Raw genomic sequence first — 23,908 nt, forward strand, 5'->3', positions numbered from 1 at the left:
GTTCAGGTCTTACATTTAAGTGTTTAATCCATTTTGAGTGAGTTGATTTTTGTGTATGATGTAGGATAAGGGTCCAATTTCATTCTCTTGCATATGGATATCCAGTTTGCACCATTTACTGAAGAGGCTATCTTTTCACCATTGTGTATTCTTGGCACCCTTGTTGAAGATCATATGACTGTACATGTTTGGGTTTATTTCTGGGCTCTCTATTCTGTTCCATTGGTCTACATGTCTGTGTTTGTGCTAGTACCATGCTGTTTTAATTTTTGTAGGTTTGTTATATATTTTAAAATCAGGACGTGATTCTGATTTGTCCTTGCTCAAAATTGGGAGTCTTCTGTGGTTCCATATGAATTTTAGCATTTTTATTTTCTATTTCTGTATAAAATGCCTTTGGAATTTTGATAAGGATTGTATTAAATCTGTAAATTACTTTCGGTAGTATAGACATTTTAACAATATTAATTCTTCCAACCTGTGAACATATGATGTCTTTCTATATATTTATATCTACTGTAATTTTTTTTTTTTTTTTTGCGGTACACGGGCCTCTCACTGCTGTGGCCTCTCCCGTTGCAGAGCACAGGCTCTGGACACGCAGGCTCAGCAGCCATGGCTCATGGGCCCAGCTGCTCCATGGCATGTGGGATCTTCCCAGACCAGGTCACGAACCCGTGTCCCCTACATCGGCAGGCGGACTCCCAACCACTGCGCCACCAGGGAAGCCCTGTAATTTTTTTATTAGTGTTTTATAGTTTTCAGTACAAGTCTTTCACACCATTGGTTGAGTTTATGTCTAAGTATTTTATTTTATTTTTTGATGCTCTTGTAAATGGTACTATTTTCTTAATTTTGGGTAGTTTATTCTTATTGTTTAGAGCATTTTTCTAATTTAAAGATACTCAGAAAAAGCCAAGTGTCCTCCTCTTTATCCCACACGTACCATAAATACTAGATTTTGTAGTAATTACATTGCTTCTGAAAAAAAGTGAGATTTATATATATATGAATTTAAATGGACTGAATCTCTAGATGAAACATTTAAAGAATTATACACTTTAGTTTATTTCATAAAATTCTTGTCCTTCCCACCATTTAGTAATCTCCGTTTTGGCAAATCTTTGTTTTTATCTTTATATGGAGTTGTTTTGAATTGCTTCTAAGTATCTGTATTATCTTTGTTCTGGTGATATTGTATTTCTTAATGAAACACTGTGATTCCAAAGTCACTACTAAATCAATTAAGTTCATTTAGATTTCTCCAAGATAAAGATAATTAATAATGTTCTACTAGACTCTGTTTTAAATCAGCAGATTATTATTAAAATAGGCCATCCTTATTTATAACTAAAGTTTCAACAAAATCAATAGCATATATATGGTATATATTTCTTTTCAAAGAAGGCCATTTTAGTTATGTAAGGAAACTGGCCCTCTTTGAAAATTATTACTTGATTTATACTATACAAGATTTTGGCCTTAGGGGTTAGTCACCACTGCTTCTGCAACTGCTCACAACTAATGGTGTATCATAAAGACAAAAGAGGCAACTGTACACAATAACCACTCAGAAAGTAATACCAACCATGTAGTTCCCACTGTTTCCCAGAAAAACTAGCATATTTTGTTTATGAAGCACATTAATCAGAAGATATTTTTGAACTTTGGGCTTCAATGAAAAAATGTTTGTTAACAGTCTAAAAACTCTATATAGTTTTGTTGTATTTGAATTTCTAAATCAAGGTCCTGTAGGCATTGGAATTCATCATCTTGGGCTTTGACTTCCAATCCTCCTACCTACAGGCAAACTTCTCTAAGCTTCATTTTCCTTGTGTATAAAATATACATATCACTTAAGGATATCCTAAGGATTAATTAATAAAGTTTTGTGGTTTAGGATCTGCCAGGATTAGATATGCTTGCCTTCTGAATGTAGAAATTAAGAATCTGTTTGGCTGTAAGAGAAAACCAGAGCAGCAGTGGCATAAACAAGTAGTTTTTTTTGTTTTTTTTTTTTCGTTTTCCTCCTACCAAGAAAGGACACAGATGTGCAGCCTAGAACAGAGCCAGTGGGGACCTTACTCCTAGCTTGCTGTCATCCTTAGGGTGTGCCTCTTGTTCTTATAGGCACAAGAGGGCTGCTGCATCTCAAGGCTTTGTGTCTGTTGTTGTCTCATGAAGCTTTGCCTTTTATGTCAGGACAGGGTTCTTCCCCAGGGACTTTTGTCTGCTTGTCTTTGGCCAGAACTGAGTCATTCCCAGCTACATGAGGGTTTGGAGAATCAAAAGACTTTTAGTTGGGCAGATTGTTACTCTGAGAAAAATCCAGATTCTTTTAGTAACAAAGAGAGGGTATGGCTACTGGATAGGCAACTAATGTGCCCTTCTCACTTTATTACTTCAGTTCTTTTAATCCAAATGAAGTGGGAATTTGAGGGCACCAAAATTTAGGGACTGAGGCCACTGTTCTATCCCACACATCCATCACCTTATTCTACATCAAGTGAAGTGAACAAACAATACCAGGATATAATCTATACCAACCTCAGACATCAGCCTAAAGTTGGGCCCCAAAACTGGCATTGCTGCCTTGGTGATTGGATATTGAAGATGACTAAAGGGTTTTCCATGGCCTTTTGTCTGAGTCTCAGCAGGCTTGGGTAACCCTAAGAGGAACTGGTCCTTTTTTTAACCTTTCCTGCATTAGAGATTGTGGGTATATGGAAAAATATACTTAGAATCCATTCCATTTTTTCTTCTATGACTTTTTGGAGACATAAAAAGACAACTTGCTAAATAAAGAAAAAGTCACCATAATTGATATTCTCTGTTCGTGTAAGGATAAAAATCATTACATGGTAAATACAAGAAAGTTTTCAGAAAGTGGGGATGTCTCTGAGAATATCCCATAATGCCAGGTAAAGCACTTGGTATCATGCCTGGCACATAGTAAATATTGCTGCCGTTGTGGTTAAAACCTACAAACAATTTGTCATAGGCAAGAATAGTTTGTATGTTTCCAATAACCAGACTTAAACTTCCTAGAATTTAAATTGTTCTTTATAGTGGTTGCTTAACTCATGAAAAAATGACTTCTGAGTGTCTTAATTTATTGCCTTTCATTATCTACAGTAAACTGTATTTGTAACCAAGCTGATAAATTGTCTCTATTATTTACATAGGTGTAAATACTGCCCCACAATTACATCATTAAGAACTTTAATTACTAACAGTGAGAAGATACCATTTTTAAATTTCTCTGCTAGCTATCACCTGATAGGTTTGTTCACTCCATTCCTTCTCTTTCCCTCCTTCCTTATTGGCCATATTTATATTTGCAGCTCTTATGCACATTTTTCAATACTTTTAGCACTTTTAAAGGAAATCCGTAGGCCATTTTCTTCTACGATGAATAAAGATGGTTGTGATAATTTTTAACTGGGTTATGTATAACCCTTGTAAATTCCTTGGGATGGAGACCTAGTGGTGGGTGCTTAGCACACACTCTACATATATGTGATGATGGATTAGCTCTGACTTTATGGGCTATTCTTATAATAAGAAATGCTGTCTTAGAATTGGTCCCATGTTTAGCACTGTTGGGAAGATAAAGGTCTACAACAGAAGATTTTTACTCATACATTTTTAAAGGATACCATAAATTAGAATTGACAGATGGCCAGCTGCCACATTTAAGAATAAGATGGCCAAGGCATAAAAAAATTTAGTGATGAACATCCCACATGCCAAATGCAATCAGAGTCTGGGGGAATTAAGGTTATGGCAGGCTCTGAGTTAAAAAAAATAATAAATGGGGTTGTTAAATATGAATACCAGGTGGGCACTGATTTCTGAGTTATTTGTACCACTTTTGTCCTTATGTAAACCATAAAACAGTCTGGCTGCTGACCAGAACCTGCAGCTGTGTAGAAGAAACTTCTTTGTACATGTACCAGAAAACAAAAAATTATGATAGGCTTAAAGTCTGTTATAGTTTTGTACATGAAAGGGAAAATAAAATTGTTAATGTCGTAGGCCTGGGGCCAAAAATGCTGACATATATCTACCTAGCTGGGGCTATAAAAATGGCATGCATTCCTAAGAATTGTCTTTAGTTTACAAAAATATCCAGTTAACTTTTTTCTTTCTTTTTTTTTTTACTTTTCGGCCACGCTGCATGGCATGTGGGATCTTAGTTCCCCGACCAGGGATCGGACCCGTGCTCCCTGCAATGGAAGCGAAGAGTCTTAACCACTGGACAGCCAGGGAAGTCCCAACTTAAAAAAAAAAATTTTTTTTAATTGCAGTATAGTTGATTTACAATGTTGTGTTAGTTTCTGCTGTACAGCAAAGTGAGTCAGTTATACATATACATATATCCACTTGTTTTTAGATTCTATTCTCATATAGGTCATTACAGAGTATTGAATAGAGTTCTCTGCATTATTCAGTAGGTTCTTATTAATTATCTGTTCTAGATATACTAGTGTGTATATGTCAATCCCAATCTCCCAATTTATTCCTTCTGCCTCTTTCCACCCCTGGTAACCATAAATTTGTTTTCTACATCTGTGACTCAAGCCAGTTAACTTTTAAAATGGTAATTCTCTTTCATATTTCACACGCTGTTGTCTTTATTCTTTCTAGTGTCTGAACACTTCCTCTCTTCCTATGATATTGACTGCAGTTTGGAAACCAAGAAGGAAGTGGTCCAGTGCATGGGATCCTTCCAGGATGGGGTAGCTGAGAAGTGTGTTGATTATTTCCAGAGATTCCGACGTTCTACCCATGTGACACCCAAATCGTACCTCTCCTTTATTCAGGGCTATAAGTTCATATATGGAGAAAAGCATGTGGAAGTGCAAACTCTGGCCAACAGGTAAGTGTGAGGATCAAATACAAAGTTTGTTTTTTTTTCTTTTGCGGTACGTGGGCCTCTCACTGTTGTGGCCTCTCCCGTTGCGGAGCACAGGCTCCGGACGCGCAGGCTCAGCGGCCATGGCTCACAGGCCCAGCCGCTCCGCGGCACGTGGGATCCTCCCGGACCGGGGCACGAACCCGTGTCCCCTGCATCAGCAGGCGGACTCTCAACCACTGCGCCACCAGGGAAGCCCCAAATACAAAGTTATTTTAAAGCAACAGCTTTTAACTAGGGGCAAATTTGCTCCTAGTGGACATTTTGCAATAGCTGGAGACCTTTTTGTTTGTTACAACTAGGGTGCAGGGGGTGGAGAGGTGCTACTGGCATCAAAAGAGTTAGCGGTCAGGGATGCTGCTGAACATCCTAACAGTGCACGGGACCATCCTCCACTGCAAAGTGTTATTCAGCCCCGAATACCACTAGTGCTGAGACTGAGAAACCTTCCTCTCAAGTTTGTTCAAAGGATTATTCCCTGGTTGCTAGGGGCTTTTTCTTGCCCAAAACGATTAAATGTTGCCAAGTTTTCATGTGGCCTCCCACTTTCTGTAATATTGAATGACGATAATAGAAACCATGGACCTGTAAGAAAGCTGAGAATACAGACATCCCCTCCCCGCTCTACTCATCTCTTTCTTCCTGCACATTCTGAGTGTCTGGGTTAGAAAAGTGTGCTTGATGCTTATGTTCTCTGCATAGTAAAACCCTATTCACTGAAGTTTGTTCCCAATTTCCCTGCTCTGCCTTGCCCTTTTCTGAACACTTATATCTTCTGCCTGAATATAGCCAAGAATCAGCCAAGGTTGTTACATAAGGGACCTCTGGGTGGGTGATTGGACTGAATGACTCTGAGGCCTCCTGTCTTTAAGATCACATTATTTCAGAGTCAAGCAGGCAGTCGGGCCCTTCACGAGGCTGTTCTGATGGCTTTAAATTTGTTCCTTTGCTTGATCCCAAATCTTTCTTCTTTTAATTTCATTGGTCTCGTTAGAAAAACAGAAGTTATTTATTTCCCTTTCTCCATGATAAGACTTCAAGCATTTGAAGTCTATTGTCTTTTAGCCAAAGTTCATTAAGCATGTTTCCTGCATGAGACAGATTCTAGACACTGTTGTTCCTCATGTCACGCAGTGCTCTTAGCAGACTTACTCTTTTCACACATGGTCTATGAAGAACATACAAGTGTCTTTAGTCTGGAATCAAGCCTGGACATTTACTCTCTTTGTCAAGCCCTCTAGAGTTTGCTATTGTATATACATTATTCTTCAAATATGACCATTACTATATACATCAGTAGACCAGTGCTTAGAAAATGTGGCCAAGAACCACACATTTTACACTCCCCACTTGGATTTTTTTTTTTTTTCCCACTTGGATTTTTAATCTCAGAATGAATACTGGATTGGAAAAGCTAAAAGAAGCTTCGGAGTCTGTTGCAGCCCTGAGCAAAGAATTGGAAGTGAAAGAAAAGGAGCTCCAAATGGCCAATGAGAAAGCCGATACAGTGAGTAGACATTGACACGTGGACCATATTCATTTTGAATTCCCAGCTCATAAATGTTAATGATGTATGCTCCACTAAATTATAACCATGGAAGTACAAATTATTTATTTCCATTAGAATACCATACTCTTAATTCTATGTACGAAGAATTGTGTAAGTGGACAAAATCAACAAATCAAGGCAAAACTGTGCATTTCCAGCTGGGTATTGGTAATTTTTGATGTACTTTTTTGTTTTATATTAAATTAGGTCTTAAAAGAAGTGACAGTGAAAGCACAGGCTGCCGAAAAGGTCAAAGTTGAGGTACAGAAGGTGAAGGACAAAGCCCAGGCCATTGTTGACAGCATCTCTAAAGATAAAGCCATTGCTGAGGAAAAGCTGGAAGCAGCAAAGCCAGCGTTAGAAGAAGCAGAAGCAGCCTTGCAGGTATATCTTTGTGATATAACAGATGCCACCTTTTAGGGCCTTGGAGGAAGATTAAGGCAGAAAAGATGAATAACAACAAGGAAATGTTCTACCGCTTCAGATGAAAGCTCTTTCTACTGGAATGATTTCAAGTAATATTTTCTGCTTGGAGATGTTATTTGATTTTTTTAGATATTGCACATGGCACTTCACATCTCATCTTCCTCACTTATGAATGATGGGCAGTGTCATATAATGGTGATCTGGAGTCCTGGGTTCTCATTTCAACTCTGTAACCAATAAGCTATGTGACATTGGGAAAGTCACATAAAATTTCTAAAATAACATTTCTTTTTCACTCATTCATTGCGGACGTTGGAGTAGGTTGGTAAGATACAACATTCTCTGAGTGTGTATATGAATTATCCAAATAAAGGACTACTGAGCTAATGTACCACGTTAATGTCAGAGTTCCAACACGGTTACTCAGCGCGATTGTGTGGCAAAAACAGAAATGGTGAAATTAGGAAAGAGGTTGGGTTCAGAGAAAATATGTTGGGTTTCGTGAAATAGGCCACACCTTCAAGGGCTGGTTGAGTTTGGAAGACCCAGTTTGAGATGTTTTGGACTCACGATTGCTTTTACTTTAGTCTTACTCAACTACTGCCTTATGTTATTGATTTCTGGTCTAGAATGTGGCTGAAGAAATGGAACACTGCCGATCTGTCCACTGCTAATTCAAGTTATATAACCTCAATCGAACATGCATCATTACTTGATAACGTAATTATTATTTTTCACCACCTTCTCAGCACACCACCTGAAACACTTCTAAATGCTTTTGATCCAAGTTAAGTCTTTAAGCTTTCTGAGTCAATGTGCAACCTACTGTATAAGAGAATTTCTCCTCTTTGGAGACAATGAAGATATTGTCTTCTTTTTTTATCTTTCCAATTTTCACGCTACTCTTTTATGTGATAATCCTTCCTTATTTTTTCTCCATCCCTCCTTGCACTGGCTAAACTGTCCTCCTTAATCCTTGAAGTCCTCCAGGGTCTTTAGTCTCTCAGATTGGTGGGTACCTCATCTCCACCACCCCACTTTTAAAAAGCCAATTTATGAAGGTGAGACTGACGTATAAAAAGCTGTACGTATTTAATGCGTATAGCTCACTGAGTTTGGGATGAGTGTACACCTATGAAACCATCACCATCTTCAAGGCCATAGATATATCCATCAATGCCCACAGTTTCCTCCTGCTCCCTTTATTATATTACTATTTTTTTGTGATAAGAACACAGCTTAAGCTCTACCCCCTTAACAAATTTTAAGTATGCGATAAAGTATTGATAACTATGGGCACTATGCTGTGTAGTAGATCTCTAGAATCTATTTATCTCGCATAACGAAAACTATGTACTCTTAAAAAATTTTTTTTTTACATCTTTATTGGAGTATAATTCCTTTACAATGGTGTGTTATTTTCTGCTATATAACAAAGTGAATCAGTTATACATATACATATGTTCCCATATCTCTTCCCTCTTGCATCTCCCTCCCTCTCACCCTCCCTATCCCCCCCCCAGGTGGTCACAAAGCACCGAGCAGATCTCGCTGTGTTATGCAGCTGCTTCCCACTAGCTATCTATTTTACGTTTGGTAGTGTATATATGTCCATGCCACTCTCTCACTTTGTCACAGCTTACCCTTCCCCCTCCCCATATCCTCAAGTCCATTCTCTAGTAGGTCTGCATCTTTATTCCCATCTTGCCCCTAGGTTCTTCATGACCATTTCATTTTTTTTTTTTTAGATTCCATATATATGTGTTAGCACACAGTATTTGTTTTTCTCTTTCTGACTTACTTCACTCTGTATGACAGACTCTAGGTCCGTCCACCTCACTACAAATAACTCAATTTCGTTTCTTTTTACGGCTGAGTAATATTCCATTGTATATATGTGCCACATCTTATTTATCCATTCATCTGTTGATGGACACTTAGGTTGGTTCCATGTCATGGCTATTGTAAATAGTGCTGCAGTGAACATTGTGGTACATGACTCTTTTTGAAGTATGGTTTTCTCAGGGTATATGCCCAGTAGTGGCATATCTTAAGTGGCATACTTTAAGATCCTGGACCTCATCCTCCCCCTGCCCCTTTTAAGGTACTCTGGCTTCACCGAGAGTCTCTGATTAACAGAGAGAAGACAATGATTGTGTAACTTCTAAACCTTTATTGAACTCACGATACTGAACAGCATCATAGGAACTGAGCATATGGTATCTCAGTTCTTACACATTTACATTTTCACAAGATTTAATAGCTTAGCATTTGTTTTGATATTATCAAATATTTTCCGGTATCCTTCTAATTTAGTACTCTCTCCCACTAAAATATTCAACATAATCATCAATGCAGAAATGTGTGGGAACAGGGGTAAGGTGAGGGAATATATAGGAGAGGTTTTCAATAATTTCCTTCATTGGTTCTGTCTCCATTTTATTGCCTCTTTATGAGCTTTTGAAATCTTGAAGTCTGGTACTACTAATTTATACTAAGAAAGTTCTGGGTACATCCAAACTCTCTTTTGGCATCAGGCCACGTAAATCTACACAACAAATAAGGTAACAGCAAAGAATGTGTCTCATCCTATCTCAATGCTCATCTGACTTGACACAAATATATATAAATATGTATTTATATATAACAGCCATATTGCTTTGCCTGCAGAAAAAAAACAGGAATCTAATACTTAACTGAAATAAGTTGCACTTCAGATATACTCCTCTCCCGGACTCTTTTTACCTGGGTACCTAACATAATTGAGCCCAATTCTGTTTGAAAATTCCCCCTTTTAAAGCTAAAGTGAAAATAAACAAATAGGACCTAATCAAACTTATAAGGTTTTGCACAGCAACGGAAACCATAAACAAAACAAAAAAGACAACCTACAGACTGGGAAAAAATGTTCGCAAATGATGAGACCGACAAGCGCTTAATTTCCAAAATATGCAAATGGCTCATATAACTCAATATCAAAAAAACAAACCACCCAATCAAAAAATGGGCAGAAGATCTAAATAGACATTTCTCCAAAGAAGACATACAGATGGCCAACAGGCACATGAAAAGATGCTCAACACCACTAATTATTAGAGAAATGCAAATCAAAAGTACAATGAGATACCACCTCACGGGGGTCGGAATGGCCAACATCAAAAAGTCTACAAATAATAAATGCTGGAAGGGTGTGGAGAAAAGGAAACCCTCCTACATTTTTGGTGGGAATGTAAATTGGTGCAGCCACTATGGAGAACAGTATGGAGGTTCCTTAAAAAACTAAAAATAGAACTACCGTATGATCCAGCAATCCTGCTCCTGGGTATATATCCAGAGAAAACTATAATTTGAAAAGATACATGCACCCCAATTTTCACTGAAGCACTATTTACAATAGCCAAGACATGGAAGCAACCTAAACATCCATCGACAGAGGAATGGATAAAGAAGATGTGGTATATACATACAATGGAATACTACTCAGCCGTAAAAGGAATGAAATAATGCCATTTGCAGCAACGTGGATGGACCTAGAGATTATCATACTAAGTGAAGTAAGTCAGACAGAGAAAGACAAATACCATATGATATCACTTATATGTGGAATCTAAAATATGGCACAAATGAAATTATCTATGAAACAGAAACAGACTCACAGACACAGAGAACAGACTTGTGGTTGCCAAGGGGGAGGTGGGGAAGGGTTCGATTGGGAGTTTGGGGTTAGCAGATGCAAACTATTACATATATATGTATAACTGAATCACTGTGCTGTACACCTGAAACTAACACAGCATCGTAAATCCACTATACTTCAATAAAGTAAATTTTAAAACAAACAAATAAAAAGCTAAAGTGAAATAAGCATGTCCAGCTCTTTTATATCCACTTTAATTTGATCCTTCTTTCCCTATTGGCAGGTATTATATTTCTCTCCTTTCTTTTATGGCCAAGCATCTCAAATTAAGGTCTATCTGCAATTTCCAGTTCTTTACCACAAATTCCCCTTCACTTCCAGCTGTCTAGAATTCACAAATGCTAGTGTGTTGAAACAAACCTTTTCAAAGTAGATAGTTCCATTTCTAATGACCAAGTTCAGTGGTTTTCTTCTTTTTTGTCCCAATTCTCAGAGAAAAGATCATTAGCTTTGATGTGGAGGGGGTTGCGTACCTTTCTTTGACAGGAGGGATGCCAATACAAATCGGATGGAAGGTTTTTCAAGACCTAGAAGGAATTAATGTACACTATGTCCTAGAAATAGGACAGTGCCATATGCTTATCTTTCATATTTTTCCAATGTTTATTCTGTAAAGAGTTTGATAGAACAGTTATCGACTACAACAAGTCTAGGTGACTATTAAGTAATTTTCTGTATAAGAATCTCTGTACTAGAAATGGAACAGAACTTTTCTAAGAGCTTAGTGAAATTCCTGTTGCTCAAGTTCCATCATTTAAAGGTTAGTTCCCAGCTAAGAAACCTCTAACTATTCAATCTGGCAGCCCTGAGGCTACAACTAGTGTCAGTCCCTGGTGACAAGTCTTAAGAGAGAGAGGCAGATTCTTGACCTACATAACTAATGAGTAAAAAAAAAGCACTGCAAATTCTGGAGTTTTCCTGGTTTAGAATCCCTGGAATCTACTTAAGTGCTGACGCTTCTTTTCCTTTTAGATAAGTTTTTTTCTGAGGCTAAGTTGTCGTTACAATTTTAGAGAAGTCACAGCTCCTTATCTGCTCGAGAACACGCCTCTCACTCTATCTCCTTTGGCTGTCACTTTGAATTGTAAAAATGTGAACTTTGGGGGATGTGTGGTTTTTCTTGGGGATTAAATATGCATCTAGCTCCCATGACTGCATCAAACTTAAAAATGCTTTCTTTCCTCTGTTGAAGTAGTAGCCTTCAGAGAGTAAAGGTTTGTTTTCACTTATCTTGTCTGAGATTGGGTGATGACCTCCTTTCCTCCCCAGACCATCAGGCCTTCTGACATTGCTACTGTCCGCACGCTGGGCCGACCCCCACATCTCATAATGAGGATCATGGATTGCGTGCTGCTGCTGTTTCAGAGGAAAGTCAGTGCAGTGAAGATTGACCTGGCAAAAGGCTGTACAATTCCTTCCTGGCAGGAATCTTTAAAACTGATGACTGTAGGAAACTTTTTACAGAATTTACAGGTTGGTGGTTCAATAATGATGGGCTAGGAGGGGACTCAGACTTCATTAGAGTATCTGGGTTCTTCAATAGAAGACGTTTCTGAAGAGAATCTACCCTGTGGACATATTTTTAACTTACTAATTTTTTTCATCTTTATTGGGGTATAATTGATAAATAACACTTTTATATAATTAAGGTGTATGACTTGACGTTTTGATGTATGTTAGTACATTGTGAAATGATTTCACCAAAATCCATTCACTAAATCCAATAAATAGCCAATTAAATATCCATCACCTCACATAATTACCGTTTTTTCCTTTTTTTTTTGTGGTGAGAGCATTTAAGATCTACCCTCCTAGCAAATTTCAAGTAAACAATACGATATTCACATTGCTGTACATTAGGTCCCCAGGACCTTCTCATCTTGCATAAGTGACCCTTGACCAACATCTTCCCCTTTCTTCCACCCCCCAGCTCCTGGCTACCACCATTCTACTCTCTGCTTCTATGAGTTTGACTATTATAAGTGACACCATGAAGGCTTTGTCTCTCTCTGGCTTATAGCACTTGGCATAATGGTCCATCCATGTTGTCACAAATGGCAGAATTTCCTTCTGTTTTTTTTTTTTTTTTTTTGCAGTACGCGGGCCTCTCACTGTTGTGGCCTCTCCCGTTGCGGAGCACAGGCTCCAGACGCGCAGGCCCAGCGGCCATGGCTCACGGGCGCAGCCGCTCCGCGGCATGTGGGATCCTCCCGGACTGGGGCACGACCCCACGTCCCCTGCATCGGCAGGCGGACTCTCAACCACTGCTCCACCAGGGAAGCCCTTCCTTCTGTTTTAAGCCTGAATAATATTCTACATACATATTTTCAACTTATATTTACGTATTTTTTCAGAGTAGAATTTCTCTTTCAAATATAAGACATTGTAAGTATTAGAGCTTTTCCTGGCAGATTTTAGGCATATTAAAACATCATCAGCAGCATATTTCAGTAAAAGTTAAAAAAATCATTTTAAGGAACCCAAACATATGTGCATATATTATTTGCATATGAGTACATATATATTTTTATTTCACAAGTCTCAATTGTAATTTTTTGAGTATTAACTTGCATCTTTTAAATTTTATTATGAGGTAACATTTACATATGATAAAATGCACAAATTTAAAGTGTATATTGTAAATCAGCTACACTCCAATATAAAATAAAAATTTAAAAAAAGGGTATAGCTTAATGAATATTTACATATGTCTATACCTATTAATGAACACTGAAATCAAGATTTGTATTTCCAGACCCCAGCAATCTCTTTTGTGTCCCAACACAGTCAGTAATCTCCCCTAAGATAAACATTATTCTGACCTTTATCCCAATAATTAGTTTCACCTGTTTTGAAATTTACATACATGAAATCATATCATATGAACTCTTTTGTTTTGACCTCTTTTGTTCAACACATCTGTGAGATTCTTTCTTATTGTTGCACAGGACAGTATTTCATTTTTTCATTGCTACACAGCTTTCCAGTAGATGAATATGCAATAGTGTGTGACAAATGTTTAACAACTGGTTCTCTGGTGAGAAAAAAGAAAAAGCTCTGATTTGTAGTGTTTGCCAATTTTCATAGTGTAAATATCCCCACAATGGCTGATTTCAAGCTACCAAAATAATGTTGCTGAATGTAGAGTTGGGAAGAGGTACATGGTAGCATGCTGTGATAAGGTAGTCCCACTGGGTGGATACAATAAATGTAAATGACCTCAAAAATGTAGATAGTAAAATGTAGCAAAATAATTAGAAGGTGATGACTTTTGACTATACATTATTTTTGTTCAAAATAACATTTAATTGTAAGTTTTTATAATTTAATTTTAAATAATGGCTGTATTTAACAAGTCTGTAAAATTTCTGAAAATTTAGTAATCGTTTCTCATAGGTTTATATCTACCAGCACCAGCGTGAAATGCTGTAATGTGCTTTAATTTGTTTGTCCTTGTACTGTTGATGGATTTTTGAGACGTTACTAGTTTTGGGCTATTATAAATAAAGCTATTAGGAATATTGGTCATTTAGTGGGCATGTTTTCATTTCTATTGGCTCTATACTCAGGAGTGGAATTTCTGGGTCTTAGGTTATACATTTAATCAGCCTTAGTAGATAGTGCCAAAGAGGTTTCAAAAATTGTTGTATCAGTTTACATACCCGCAAGCAGTGTATAAGTTGCTCCATGTCTTAACCATTTTCTACTTTTAGCTATTCTGATGGGTTTGTTGTGTTGTCTTATTATTGTGGATGACACTAATAAGACATTTTGCATTTCTCTGCTGACAAATGATGCTGAAAATCTTTTCATCCGTTTATGAGCCCTTTGGGAACTCTTTGGTTAAGTGCCTGTACCTTTAAATGTACAGATCTCCTGTACATTTAAATTTTTTATTATTTTGTAGAATTTATATATAAAATATGGGTAATTTGTCATTTATATGTTTGCAAATGTCTTCTCCCACTTTCTGCCTTAGTTGTTCATTCCATTAATGGTGTCTTTTGATAAGGAGATATTCTTAAGTTTAGTATAGTCCAATTTATCAATATTTTCCTTACAGTACTTTCTGTGTTCTGTTTAGGAAATCTTTGTCCATCTCTAAGGCAGAATAAATGCTTCTGTGTTTTCTTCTGGCAGTTATATTGTTTTATCTTTAATATTTAGATCTTGAGACAACTAACTGGGAATACCCATCCTCCATCCATAACCCAAGCAGTAACTTCAGCACTGCCTTTCATTCAGTTTTTAATTTATCATTGCCCAAGTGGCTGCTATGGCCAGAGCATCTTGTGAGGTGCCTTACAGCAGCTATAACACCAAATAGCTTCTGAAACCAGACTCATTTCAGATAATTAAAATATAAGCCTCTGTGATGTAAGGGCCACCATGAAGGAATAACATGCTATTTGATTGGATAGGAGGTAGTGATTAATCAGACTGAGCGTGTGGAATGGCAGTGATCCTTGGGTGGGGGGGAGCTTAAAAAGCGTCCACTGAAAAATGTGCAGTGGAATTGCACTTGCCTTATGTACCTGGTGCAAAGCCACTGCTCTTGGAAGCAACCATGCTATTTGCCTTTTGTCACCACCATCCTTCTGTTGTTCCCAGATATTCTTCTGGCTTCACTATTTTTCAAGTCTCATAAAAGAAACTTGCATTTAACGAGGTCTGGATGAAAGTATGTTTTGCTCTGTGTTATGTATGTTCTGTGAAGGCTTATTTCTCTGAATTATTTAGGTGCTAAATTTCTTTCTACTTGGAAAATATTTAATTATCCTCGGTTAGATGATCAAACACCACTTTTCAAAGATCCAATTTCATTGTTTGGCCAGTCTTCTCTCTTAATATAAGAAGGCCCTCATAATCAATTTCTGCTACTATTTTAAAATTTTATCCCTCCAGAAAAGAACAATTATCTCATAATCTTGATAGTTCTATGATTAAAAGTTAATTCATCACCCTGAAGGCCTAATGTCCAAATTATTTTCTTCACATTTCAGGTGAGTTTAATAGAACCTCCCTCTGAATGCATTAAGCATTTGGTTGCTGCTAAATATTTATGTCTAAATATATATGCTTTACATTTTTATATACAATGCTAAATATATGTACCATTTCGTATGCCTAAATATGTATGATTTTTGCCTAATAACCTGAAATATCAACAAAATATGATATCATTCATTCATTCTTGGTTTTAACAGTTTTTTTAACTGTTTCAGTGGCATTGTGAGCACAATGTGATTATGATTTCATGGAAAGAGGTATTTTGACTTTATTTTACTCCATTCTTCCATAGCAATTCCCCAAAGATACAATCAATGAAGAAGTGATAGAATTTTTGAATCCTTACTTTGAGATGGCAGACTACAACATCGAAACTGCTAAACGTGTATGTGGGAATGTAGCGGGGCTTTGTTCCTGGACCAAGGCCATGGCTTCCTTCTTTTCTATAAACAGAGAAGTGTTGCCCCTGAAGGTAAGCCTCCTCGGTGGAACTGCAGGACATGTGCCGGCAGGGGGGTCTTTGAGTCAACTGGGCTTGTCTTTCATGCAACACAGAAGCCTCAGGTTTTATTGTACCCAAGTCCACGGGGAGAGCTAGTGATAGACAGGCCGAGCATAGGATGTTTCTTTCTTCTCTATAATCCAACTCCAATTGGTATTGTCTGAGCCTTAAGCATGGACTCTCTACAAGGGTACTAAGTCCATTGTGGGTTGCTGGACACTTTTTTCCCCCACAATGTCAACTTGGAAAAAAGAAACACAGGAAACTCTAGCATAGGATCCACCAACAATGTCCAAGATCTCCTGCCAGGAACTCAGGTGAATGAGGCAGGGTGGACACAGTCACTGGTGTCTGGTCTTGGCTGCAGGGACAACGTAGTATTTATTCCCTCTCCCTCTCTTGTCCCTCAGGAAAGAAACTGAATATCATCCTTTATTTAAAATGATTTGAGAGCATACCAGTGTTTCCCTTTGAGTAATTGCATTTCTCAGCTTCATTTGTCCACATCCCCCCAACATTGAGTGACACTCAGTCTTTAGCTGATGGAGAGGCAAGTACCTGTCTCGAAAATGAAATACTGATGCCTCAGAACTCATACGTTATGGCTTTGTTGATTACTTTGCTTTCTGTAAGTCTGATCTTACTCAACCATCAACTAAAATCCACGTACACTTATAAACTACCCAAGGAACTTAATAATCACGCTAAAAATAATCAAGAATGAAAAGAACATAGGGATCCAGTTGCAAGTCCCATTTTATTTTCTCATTGTTCCCATATCAGGGCCATGTATTCAGTGGTGGAGGCCCTTGGGGTCCCAGGGCAACTTAAAAGAGAAGGGATTCTTTTGGCTTAGAGATTTTTAGAGCAAATAGTTGATGTCATGCTGTTGGGCATTGTGGATTTGGGAACCAATGAAGACTCCAACATAGCTCACAATCGGACATTCTGATATTGACTGAATTATAACAACCATATCCAGTGAAAAGTACCGGGCATCCTTTGCAAATATTTCCAGTGGGTAAGCATACATAAGTGTCTTTAAGGGAATTACAGTCGAATTCACAACGGGGAGTTTTTATTTTGTTGTAGTTACTTTAAATAAAATAAGCTGAAACCAGTACAAAATAATGGATGCTCTGAACAAGCCTTACATAAGAACGATGACATCTCCTCCCTTACATTCTGTACGTTTCAGGCTCCACCCAGTCCCAGGACAACATAGGTCCTACAGTAGGAAGTGAAGGGAACACAGTCAGGAGGGGGGAACTTTTACTTGTGCCTGGAACCTATGCTTCTCTTCTGAGAAGCCTGTTCTGGGAGTGCCCCCTATGTCCTTAGGAGCATCCAGCATCTGGGAGTCTTCAGTTTGTCAGGTCTCTCCTAATTGCCATTGTCAGAAAAATAAATGTAGTTATGTAGATGCTACACATTCACTGCTTAGACGGAAGTAGAAGACAAAGAAAGGGCAGGTTATCATCGGCAGCTCTGCTCAATATATTAAGAAATACAGACCAAGAGCTCGAACTTCACTTATTCCTGGAGGGGCTTCACTTGCGAACTCCTGCTTCCCAAGTAAAGAGTTTGAGGACACTCCTTAAACTCCTGTGGGAACCTCTTCACCACTAATTAGTGAAGGAGACTCTTCTTTCATCTTATAATTCCTGTAGACGGGCCAAGTGACTTCTAGTAGTGAGTAAACTTAAACAAATTTAATTATAAGAGTAGCAATTTAGATTCTATTCAATTTCATTCATATGAGATTTCTCCTTGGACACTTTGAAAACCAGTTAATGTTAGTTTATATAAGCAAAACATAACAATAGTAGAGTCTTAAAAATTGAACACAGATAATAAAAATAATAATATCTATTGTATTATTTAATCAAACTCTTGTTATATGCCAGGTCCCAGACTTGGGTTTTTACATATGTTATTTTATGTAATACACACACACACACACACACACACACTCACAAATCCTAGGAGGTAGTTTTTTAATATCTTAATGGAGAAACTGAGGCTTGCAGAGTTTAAGTAATCTTAATAGAGTCCTATGGCTTCTAAGGTGAGCAGCTGGATTTGAAAGATTTTATACCCTTTGAATAGTAGCTTTTGAGAGTTTCATTTAAAAAAAATTCATATTATTATTATTTTTATTGGAGTATAATTGCTTTACAATGTTGTGTTAGCTTCTCCTGTAGCATGGAGTGAATAAGCTATATGTATATATATATCCCTCTCCCTCTTGAGTAAAGTCCTAGAAAATATTCAAGATCTTTGGGGCTGCAATAGTTTGACATTAGTGGGTTACTTTAGTAAGACTTAAAGGGAGAACATTGATTTCAATTTTTTTTTTAATTCCTGCAAGCATGGACTATTTTCTACACCTCATCTTTTTCCAATATTGCTTTTGATTATGTCTTTTGAGTCTTTTTTTAGTAGCTTCCTAAAAGCAAATATTATTATTTGGTCACAGCTCAAGTATCTGTTCTTTTCTGGATGGCAAGCAATACATGCAAATGACAGGCATGCTATCAAGTCCATCACCACCCATAAAACCTAGATCTTTATATTCAGTGGTTAATCATGTTTCATCCTTTGTCTTGTTTTAACATCCTCATTAACAGTGATGAGCCCTGCTAGGCAGATGGTTCTAAATATTCAGATTTTTTTTTCTACAACTCAATATTAAAATGTTCTGTGATTTGCCTATATACATTTAATATTACAATGTTTTGATTTAGGGATTGGCAAACTATGGTCCACAGGCCAAATCTAACCCACCACCTGTATTTGTATGGCTCGTGAAATTTTAAATTAAGTACCTGAGCAATAGTCTTGATTTTGCCTCTTGGCCCCAAAAGCCTAAAATATTTACTATCCGGCACTTTACGGAAAAAAATTGCTGACTCTCTTCTAATGAATTATAATTTTCTGCCTACAGACATATCAAGTTCACATTAAGGTTTGTTCCTCACCATGCAATTTGAGAGGAGTCTAGGGGTGGATCAAAGAACAGGTGTAACACGTGTCTGCTGAGCTCTCAGACTCCGACATGCTGGGTGTTCGGTTTGCTGCCCATCTCTTCACCCTGTGTGTGTCCCGTGCAGGCCAACCTGGTGGTGCAGGAGAATCGCTACGTGTTGGCCATGCAGGATCTGCAGAAGGCCCAGGCTGAGCTGGACGACAGGCAAGCCGAGCTGGATGTGGTGCAGGCCGAGTATGAACAGGCCATGACCGAAAAGCAGGTCACTGTCTTCTTGCCGTAGGGGTTTGGGGCGGGTGGTGACGTCACAGGCCCTCCTGGCTGTGGTCAGCCCTTCATTCCTCTCCTGCTTTCTCTCTCCAAGGGTTTGGTTTCCAGCAGGGATTCATTAATTGATATACAATACGATACACATATACATACGTACACACACAGCACATACTCCCTCGCTAAGCCCTGGAGTTTGTTTCTAACGGACACCGAGAGGACCTTTGGTGAGAGGTCAGGATATTCAGCCAAAACAGAAGTTACTGCTGGAAGACGCATGTTCTGAGTTTCCTTATTAACGGTGAGGATAACAGCATCCTGTGCAGCATTTTTAACATATTTTTCAAATCACGTCCTCCCACTTTATCTCATTTAATATTTGAAAGAATCTTTCAAGGTAGGCAGGGTAGATATTTTTATTTTACTCTCATTTTAAAGAAGGGAACTTAGGCCCAGAGAGGACAAGAGGAGGGCTCCCAGTCATGGGCATTGGTCATAGGGCTGGATTAGACCTTGATCTTCTGATGTCTACTCGGGTCTTTCTGCTGGACCAACGTGCCTGACCACGTGGCTGTGTCCCAGTGACAGTGACCACCTACAGCCTTCTCAACCTATGCACGTTTGTAGCTTTAGCACATTTCAGAATCAAGGCTCGTATATTTCCTCTCCACTGGGCAGCAAGCTCTTTAGTTGATTTATACTCATTCCGGCTCCACTGGGGCCTCCTTCCTTCTGGTAATAGAGGCAGATTTAACATAAACCTAATGTAGCTTCAGTTTTCTGGCCCCTCACTTGCACAGGCCCCATGAATGCTGGGGTGACTGGGAGTTGTAGAGAGTTCTGTGGGGAGGGGAAACCAGATTATGATTGACAAGCATTTGTGTGTAAGCATTCAGATAAAATTCCTAGAGATCCCAGAGGAAAGGTACCTGAATTTCTCAATTATCAGGACTTTGTAGTGATTTCTTTCCCCAATTCTCATGACGTGTTCACTTTGGTATTTTGTATTTGTAAAAATTCTTTAATGATTTTTTTAAAGTGGTCCCCGGCTTAGATAAGTATCTGGCCTCACAAAATCTGTGTCTGCCTCTGAGAAAACCTGTGCTTGATAAATAAGAGCTAGATTCTCTCTGTTCTTTCCTCGATGATTATACGGAGCCCACCTCTGCCTCTTCTCAGCCCTCACTTGGCTGGATTGAGATTCCTGCTCTGTTAGTCTGTTCCCTTATAGGGGTCCCAATGAGGGAAGTTAGATAAACATTTCAGTTTCACTATATGCAAGATGTATGGTATTTCCTCTTAAAGATAAGTCTTCTGAAAACAACATAAGAGCTTGTCAGAAATTTTAGAGAAGTAATTATGTGGCACATAGATGGGTTTGTTATTTATGTTCTATGTAATTTACTACCATAATATGAAGAGAAAATTAACTTTGCAATTTGAGCATCTACTTTAGAAACTGAGGAAGACACGTTAATTTCTACCATTTAGACACTCACTTATATGAGGAAGCACTACTACATACCGTAAAATTATTTTTACAGCCTCATTTTATTATGGTTCAGTTTGAACAATTTTGCATTAGTTCGCTCAATAAGCTTTTTTGTTTCTGAATATCCACTATTTTTTAGGTAAGCAATTATAAGGACCACATAAGAATGGCTACTATAAAGGTGTGGCTCTAACTTTAAAACTTGGATCTCAACAAATGTCAAATGTTTTTCATGAAGAAAACAAAATCTGGCTGTGTGCCCACCTGCTCCCAACATGTTGGAGTGAACTTGACCTTTAGTCATTGTGTTGCTCCTTCTTTCTCCATGGGGCTCCATGAAGAGTCCAGGGAGTTACAGACTACAGGGGCCAGGGGAGGGCTCTCAAGTCTACAGCTCATGGTCACCACTGGCAACCTCACCACCAGGTCTGTGCAGTCCCTGGAGGGGTGTGTGTCCTGCTGCTCTGTGCACAGGGCAGTCAGTGCCTTTGCAGAGGGTCCGCTTCCACAGGGCCTCTGGGCGGCTAGTCAGACTCTGGGGCACTAGGAGAGAGAGGGCCGGGGGCACTACCCACGGAACGCAAGGAATTCTGCACACTCCCCTAGCCAGGCTTGGAGGGAAAACCTGCTTTTCAGTCCTGTGTGCTCATTTGCTTCTCTCCCATCCTCCATTTCCCAATCCCCTAAAGGAGCCTGGGTTTCCAGAAAGCAACAGCCAGGAGGGGAGGGGTTGGCCATTTTTTATTTGGCCACATGGCAGTGGGGATGGGGAACTTAGGGAGGATAACTTATTAAAAATATCTGTCATGTGAAAAGTTTGTTTTAAAGGTAGGCAGAAATAAATGACGTCATATTATACCTCCAGCTGACACCTTTCTTCTTGGGGAGAAACAAACAAACAAATATGGATGGTCGATGTGTGGGTACACCTCTCAGCTGGGACTTTGGGTTTTCTCCATTAACTCTAGCGGGAAGGAAAACAGAGCAGACTAGAACAAACTGGAACAAATATCTTGCTTCTGAAAAACACTGTATCGTGTTATTATTACAACAGCAATTCATGTTCCTTATAGAAAATACACATAGGTAACCCTGGAGATGAAGCCTAAAAATATTTTACTCTTTATCATTTCATATCTGCACATATGCCTGATTTACATATATTTAAAATCCATGTAAAATTGTAGCAGATAATTGAGTACATACTGCTTTATAAATTGAATTTTTAGCTAGTGACTGTTTTTCTTTAACTTAATGATTATTTTTCTTAATGATTATATTTTTAATGGCTTCAGAGCATTCTTGTTCACAATATACCATAATCTACGTAAATTATCCTCTATTGTTAGACATTTAGCGTATATATGCCATATGTACATTATATAAATATATATAAATATTATACATGAACTTCCAGTGACTGGGCACATAGCTAAATCTTTAGCCATATCCATTATTGTACCATAAGTATACATTTTTACAAATAGAATTAGCAGCTGTCTTTTCAACATAGAGAAATAGAACCATTTGTTTTTTTTGTTTGCGGTACGCGGGCCTCTCACTGCTGTGGCCTCTCCCGTTGCGGAGCACAGGCTCCGGACGCGCAGGCTCAGCGGCCATGGCCCACGGGCCCAGCTGCTCTACGGCACGTGGGATCCTCCCAGACCGCGGCACGAACCCATGTCCCCTGTATCGGCAGGCGGACTCTCAACCACTGCACCACCTGGGAAGCCCCTGGAGCCATTTGTTTTTAAGAACAAAGCCCTGAGTGGCAATAGTGTGTGGAAGTCCGGTTAAAGGTCTTTTACTGACACAAGAGCAGCAGGGAGGGACCTACTAAGTCAGTGTGGCCGGAATTTGTGAATGAGCTTCAGGACCCCACAACCTGAAGATAATCTAAAGTTTCACCTAAAGTAAAAGGAGATGTGCAGTTAGGCAAAGCAGTAATGATGCTAGAACTTCAACATGAGAAATATTCCTCATTTTTAAGTAGGGATATGTATTTCTTTACATTTTGTTGTGCTATGTGATATTAGCATGTATGTTGATATTTCTAATTTTTTGATACGAAAATCATAAATGATGCAAATCTCCATTATTTCTCAGTTCATTAACATCTGGGGAGGGTTTGCCCATTGACTCAGGGTCCCTCCTGAGGAATCCATCTATGTTCCATAGATAGGGCTTAAGACACAGGCTGGGCTGAGACAGACCCACAGAAATGGAATCTAACGCTTCCTGTGGAATAAGTGGCTCACATATCTCAGAAAGGAAGGTAACATATGATGTTTTAAAATTATGTTTTTGAGCTCCAGGATATATTTATCTGAACAAAGGTTTTCTTCTGGTTCTGTCTGTTTTTAGACCTTGCTTGAAGATGCAGAGAGGTGCAGACATAAAATGCAGACCGCTTCCGCGCTGATCGGGGGACTGGCAGGGGAAAAAGAAAGATGGACAGAGCAAAGCAAGGAGTTTGCTGCACAAACTAAAAGACTTGTAGGTGTGTAATTCCTTTATTAATGAGATTACGTGTTGACTGTGATAGGGAGTGAGCAAATTTAAGCTTTAATCAGAATACCCATCAGTGCTCTATTACTTCAAATTCCTCTGCGTGTGTGTGTGTGTGTGTGTGTGTGTGTGTGTGTCCAGCTGTCTCAAAAGGATGAATATTGGTCTGGCATTTAGGCAACGCTTATTAGATTTCAACCTCTTATTATGAGGTCATTTTTGAATTCTCCCACGAGTGAATGACCATATCGATCAAGGTCACTTAGAATGGAGGCTCTGTCTTCTGAGGTTTTGGTGTATCTCTTAAACTCAGAAATCATCCTCTCATATCCAACAAGAGTCAACATAACCTGGTGCTTGACTACTAGCAGCTATTACTTGGTGGACCATGTGGACTCTTTAACAATGAACTAAGCTACTGCTATTGACAAGACACAGCAACTTGTGTTTACAATTTGGTTTCTGAAGTTTAGTTTGAAAGAATGGTTGTCTTTGTTTTCATTTCTAACGTTCTGCAGAATTACAGGGCTGATCACAGAGTATTTCAGTG

The 23,908-nt window shown here is 38.6% G+C and overlaps 1 protein-coding gene across 13 annotated transcripts in view; it reads left to right on the forward strand.

Moving 5' to 3' along the window:
- DNAH5 (dynein axonemal heavy chain 5) overlaps nt 1–23,908 on the forward strand; it is a 262,069-nt gene that overhangs the window by 187,768 nt on the left and 50,393 nt on the right. For all 13 annotated transcript variants that reach the window (XR_004349093.1, XR_004349091.1, XR_004349092.1 and 10 more), the window contains 7 exons: nt 4,651–4,882; nt 6,311–6,425; nt 6,675–6,851; nt 11,860–12,063; nt 15,893–16,072; nt 19,216–19,353; nt 23,215–23,350. Coding sequence is in view for 10 of the 13 variants with exons in the window: in XM_032625870.1 (XP_032481761.1) it covers nt 4,651–4,882; nt 6,311–6,425; nt 6,675–6,851; nt 11,860–12,063; nt 15,893–16,072; nt 19,216–19,353; nt 23,215–23,350 (1,182 nt within the window). In the remaining 3 variants the exon portion in view is untranslated. The remainder of the gene's footprint in view (nt 1–4,650; nt 4,883–6,310; nt 6,426–6,674; nt 6,852–11,859; nt 12,064–15,892; nt 16,073–19,215; nt 19,354–23,214; nt 23,351–23,908) is intronic.

The sequence above is a fragment of the Phocoena sinus genome, chromosome 3 (assembly GCF_008692025.1).
Source record: "Phocoena sinus isolate mPhoSin1 chromosome 3, mPhoSin1.pri, whole genome shotgun sequence".
NCBI classification, from domain to species: domain Eukaryota; kingdom Metazoa; phylum Chordata; class Mammalia; order Artiodactyla; family Phocoenidae; genus Phocoena; species Phocoena sinus.